Source organism: Buceros rhinoceros, unplaced genomic scaffold (genome assembly GCF_000710305.1).
Source record: "Buceros rhinoceros silvestris isolate BGI_N320 unplaced genomic scaffold, ASM71030v1 scaffold45405, whole genome shotgun sequence".
In the NCBI taxonomy this organism is placed as follows: Eukaryota; Metazoa; Chordata; class Aves; order Bucerotiformes; family Bucerotidae; genus Buceros; species Buceros rhinoceros.
In genome coordinates this window covers 5,499-10,576 of record NW_010413156.1, presented here as the reverse complement: position 1 = coordinate 10,576, position 5,078 = coordinate 5,499, and the positions used below count along the sequence as shown (strand labels likewise).

The following is a 5,078-nucleotide window of genomic DNA, read 5'->3' as shown; positions in this document are numbered from 1 at the left end:
GGTGGGGGGGGGTGGGGGGGGGTCGAGAAGAATAAATCCTTATTGTAAGTAATATTTTCAGATGGACATATATTTTTCATAATAAAATTCATTAACTTTGAGTATTAATAATAGAAACAATCAGAGGTGGAGGGACAACTGTATCCTAATAAGAGACCTGAGGCCAGCAATGTGGTGAGCTGTAAAACTCGCCATCACCAAATTTTGTAGATCTTTGTTCTGCAGCACAAAATGCTAACCGGTGTTAGCACAACCACCAGGGTGCTTGACCTTCTGGGACCCCTCGCCAGCGCCTGTGCAGCAGCGCTGGAGCCAGCCAGGACGTGCTTCTGTGTAATGTGGCAAAGACAAACAGTCTGGTCGCCTTGGAGCCCACAGGTCCATTTAGGAAAAAACATCTAAAGAACTCCTGGAAAGGGCAGGAGGACTTGAGATGAAACTTGAAGGGTATCTGTAGAACCTGAAGTAAAGAGCCAACAAGGAGAACACGTAAAGAAAGGTTTCTCACCATAGTCATTAAGGATTAATTGAATCTGAGGGGTGTTTTGGAAGCTTCTTTGTAGCAAAAATAGCATTTGGAAATGATGCACTGGAAATATGTTAAAAATAAGGGCTTTTTTTAAAATGAAATGGAATTAAAATGTTATTCAGTGTTCATAGTCTTTATAACAGACCTTAACTTAAAGAGCTTAAACACGTGTAACTGGTGAGTTCACATATATGGAAACATGTATATCAGAGGCTGCTGTTCTAGTTAAACATGTTTTTGGAATCGTGCCTTAATGCCTTTCTGACAGTAATGTGTACGCAGTGTACGTATTAAACTCAAGTTATGAAACTCCCTCAAACGTTCTGTTAGGACAGTCTTTACCCGAAAGCTTCCCTTTAGAGTAAGAGCTCCATCTACTGGTACGTGCACACAATCCGCACTCCGAATCCGTTAAAGTCTTGCCAACGATTTTTTTAAATGAAAAGGAAAATAAGTTTAAAGCTTTGACAAGTTACCTAAAGCTCACCTGCATATGTACTGAGCATCCATGAACTGGGCGGTAGACTCGTGGGTTTTCACTTCCCAGGCTTGCTTAGAGGCAAAGCCAGAGCTGTGTGACTGCCGGGATTTTCAGGTTAACTTTTACTGTTAACTTTTTCTTTTTAAATTAAGCGAGCCACAGTCAGTCAGACCTAACGGTAACTGATGTAACAACAAGCAGATTGTTTTAGAGTGACTGAGAAGCTGTTGTTCTTCTGTGCTTTTCCTGTTAAATATAGATCTTAAAAGTCAAAGATGAGCTAATGCCCCAAATTATCGCCGCCTTGGATGAAGACTCCAAAATTGCTCGACTGATGGCCTGTCGCATTGTTGGTGTTTTATTAAAAGTCTGTGGAAGGCATTTTGATGAAGGTAAATTTACCAACGCTTACACAGGTAAGTGTGAAAGTTTAATTATTTTTTTATCAGTATCTCTGTGTTGAAGAATTGCAGTTATTTTTTACCTGAAGTATCATAGCTTTTAAGAGTGGAAAGCATCGTGCTGGAGCAGTAGGCAGATTCACTGGGTAGCTTTAGGATTTATGGTGCGGGTTGTCCCCCTCACCTGCAGATTCACTGCAGCTGGTAGCAGTGAAAGCACTAACACAGACTAGGGAGTGACAAAAACTGCTGTGTGTTGCTATGGCATCTGGCTCTAATCCCACAGAAGAGCAAAAAGCCTCAAAAACAGTTTGAGATGCAAAAAGGGGCAGATTTTGTGTAGACGTGGCTTCTCAGCCAGTCTTATTTTCCTCCTACCATTTCTGTGTTCTCTTACCTGGTATTTAAACTATTTGGGTAGTTCTTCCCCAGAGTAAGCTTGTAGATATTAAGGAAAATATCCCAGTGGAGCAGAACTGAGCAGGGTTCCCACCGCTATTAGGCATGAGACCACTAGGTGGAACTTCACTCAACGTTACGGTCTTCACAAGGCTTGCCAGGGCTTCATCGGCATCGCTTCCGAGTTTAGACCGCGTGAAATAATGTTCTAACTATAGTGAAAGGGGAACAGTAACGCATTACATAAATGGAAGTCACATTGTTCTCCTTGCTGTGTTTCAGAGTGCCAAGAGCAAACCATTTCATTGTACCGTAAATAGACCTGAATAGGTGGTGGGTTGGATTTTTTACTTAAAAAAAAAAAAAAGAGGAGGAAGAAGAAAACTCTAATCTCAAGTGCTGTAATGTCAACTAGCACTATTAGCTGTAACGCTGCTTGGGATGATGTTTAAATGCTAAACAGTGAAGCGGGAGAAGTACAGTCTATGCCGTGTAAGAGAGTTTATGATCTCAGCGATATGTACAAATAAACGGGACGTTCTGAAACTTGGCATCTTAATGACTGATACTTTTTCTTACATGGTACAGTAGAAATCTAACAACATACATTTTTATTTTGAGAAATACATGATCAGGCAATTGTCAAAGTGTATCTGCAATGCAGCCATCCACTGAAACAGTAATATTTGATAGAAATACTGTGCTTTATAGGGCACAGAAATACTTAAACTCTGTGCTTCTGTAGTATATCAGTAGACACTGAGTACCTTGTTAGAAAGAGTGCTAGCGAATGCTCAACTGATCTAGATCATTTTGTGCCTTTCTGTTAATGTTTTTGACAACATAACAACCCGATACCAAAGCCCTGCCTGCTTTCAGGAACGATGTGCTTGCAGTGTTCAAAAGACAGAAGTATGTCATAAATGCAGTGATAATTTCAGTGAAGACAAAATAAATTTGTTTTTTCAGATGCAAAAGATAACTTTGCTGTTCACAGAGCGGTTTGATTATCTGTGTGCTCATTTTCAGAGGTTTTAAAGCGTCTGGATGATGCTTCATGTGATGTGCGACTGGCAGCTGCCCACACCTTAACGAACTGGTTTAAATGCTTAAAGGACAGCGATGTGAAATTTGCCATGGAAAGTCATATTGAGTTTCTGTACCAAGAACTGTTGATACATCTCGATGACCCAGATCAAAATACCCAAAATGCCATCCTAGGTAAGACTTTCAGTCACGTGTATTTTTAACAGTGCTTTATAAATCATGTTTTCAAGTGTTACATGAAAGTCATGTGTGCAACAAGCAGCTAATCCCCACAGGCTGGAAGCTTTCCTGTGAGTTGCAGTGAGTCTGAGCCCAGAGTTTTTGCCTGTGCGCAGAATGTCATGTTTTATCTCGCATTCCCTAGAGGTGGAATATTGGAGCATCTGATGTATCGGAAGACTTTATAGATGGTGAACAGGGTATGGAGCGCAGACACTAACCGGTGCAGATGTGACCATATACTGGTTGCGTGATGGATTCTTTGGATCTATTAGTCTATGTGTTCAAGCACATAAATGTCAAAATACAGAACTCAGCAAATGAGGGAGGATCAGGTTGTCATAACTGTGCAACTTGTAGAAGAACAACTTCCAGGTTAGGGTTCGGCTGCTTTGAGGGGGCTTGGATTAGAGACACGCAGAGCAGCCAATGATTTATAGAACGTATTTTTGTTTTACAGAAGTTTTGAAAGAAGGAAGCGGTTTACATCCAGAACTGCTCATGAAAGAGATTGAAGGGGTTGTGCATAAGCATCGAACGCCAGTCTATTGTAATCAACTGCTACAGCACATTCGGTCAGCCAGCGAGTCAGCGTTATGAATCGATGCTGAAATTCTACTCAGTGAACTGTGTGGGAAATCTACATTATCCAGATTACTTCGGTATTTTCATTTGCTTAAGAAAGGCTGAGCAACAAGTAGGTTGTTTTTTCTTTGTGAGTTGACTATTAGCTCATTCAAAAGTCAGATGGGTACAATTCGACGTTCTTTGCCGTTTGAGCAGTTCTTTGTATTTTCTGGCAATAAAACAATGGTTTCATTCACTTTGCATTGCAAGTTTTTCAGATACAAGGTTTAAAAGAGGAACGTTTTTCAGGAATCCTGCACTATTTATAATTGAGAAAGGTAATTTATTTAACAAAGTAATAGTCTAATGTCAAAGTTATTAATGCAATGCAGTGAGAACTCAATCCTTCAAGGAGCGTTTCAAACTCTGGATAATATTCAGTCTTTGCAGAGTCAGGTCTGAGGGATCAATTTCATTGGGGAAAAGAAAAACCAGCCAAACTCCTCTTGCATAATGTGGCAAAATCTTTATAGTGTTTTGAGCGCTCATACTTATTATGCTGGTTTAATAGAGACGTATTCTGAGTAGGTGTCACTGAAGGAGTAGTTTTTATTGTCATTGTGTTACGCTTCAAGACTAAGAATAAAGGTAAGGTTTTTTAAATTAAGGTTTACACATAGGAGGAAATGTGCTGTTTTGTCATTTAGATTAACAGTATTTATATTTTTGTATTAAATATATCATATCTGCAGTTGTTAGGTTTACACCATTGTGCCTTGGAAAGCAGCACTGCAGATTACTTTGAAATGAAATTCTGCAACTTTAGGTTAAAGAGTGATTTATTTTTTTAAAGACCTTTGTAGTGTGTAAGTTTTAGTGTTGTCTTATATTCTCAGCTATGTAATAAACTGAGCGAGCTCTATTCTTGTCTGCATCCTTGTGGGGTAGTTTGCTATTTATTGCACATGCAAATAACGGAAATTTGGGATCCTGGGTGGGTTGGGGTTGTTTGGTTGGGGTTTTTTTTAATTATCTGTATATTACAGACAAAAAGTGCTCTTTGCTTCTAACTTTAGACTTTTTATCAAGTCTAAAAACTGGCTCAGTGGGGTTCAGTAATACTCCTTATGCTGTAGGAAGTCCTCATGTTTGTTTATCCTTCTGAGCTAACTTCACCTTCTCAGACTTGTGACACAATTGCTCACCAAACCGTGATCTGTTTACAGTAACATGTAACATACAGTACCTGCATTCTCAGAGAAACATTTGAGAGAGATTAGAGACACAAGACAGGTCTTTCTCCTAGCTTAAAAGCAAAGTCGTGCAAACTCATGGCCAAGCCTCCACAAAATACAAGGTTGCTTTGAAAATTCTACCAAACTGGAACAAACTACAGAGTAATTGAGTACTTTCTTATGGATCCAAGAGCTGTTTT

At 39.6% G+C, this 5,078-nt stretch overlaps 1 protein-coding gene across 1 annotated transcript in view; it reads left to right on the top strand.

Annotated features, from left to right (window-relative positions):
- The window catches only part of HEATR2 (HEAT repeat containing 2), a 26,977-nt gene extending 23,301 nt beyond the window's left edge, over nucleotides 1-3,676 (top strand). Inside the window, exons 11-13 of the mRNA XM_010136607.1 lie at nucleotides 1,270-1,426; nucleotides 2,840-3,031; nucleotides 3,537-3,676. Of these exons, the coding sequence (XP_010134909.1) occupies nucleotides 1,270-1,426; nucleotides 2,840-3,031; nucleotides 3,537-3,676 (489 nt within the window). The remainder of the gene's footprint in view (nucleotides 1-1,269; nucleotides 1,427-2,839; nucleotides 3,032-3,536) is intronic.
- The last annotated feature ends 1,402 nt before the right edge of the window (nucleotides 3,677-5,078 follow it).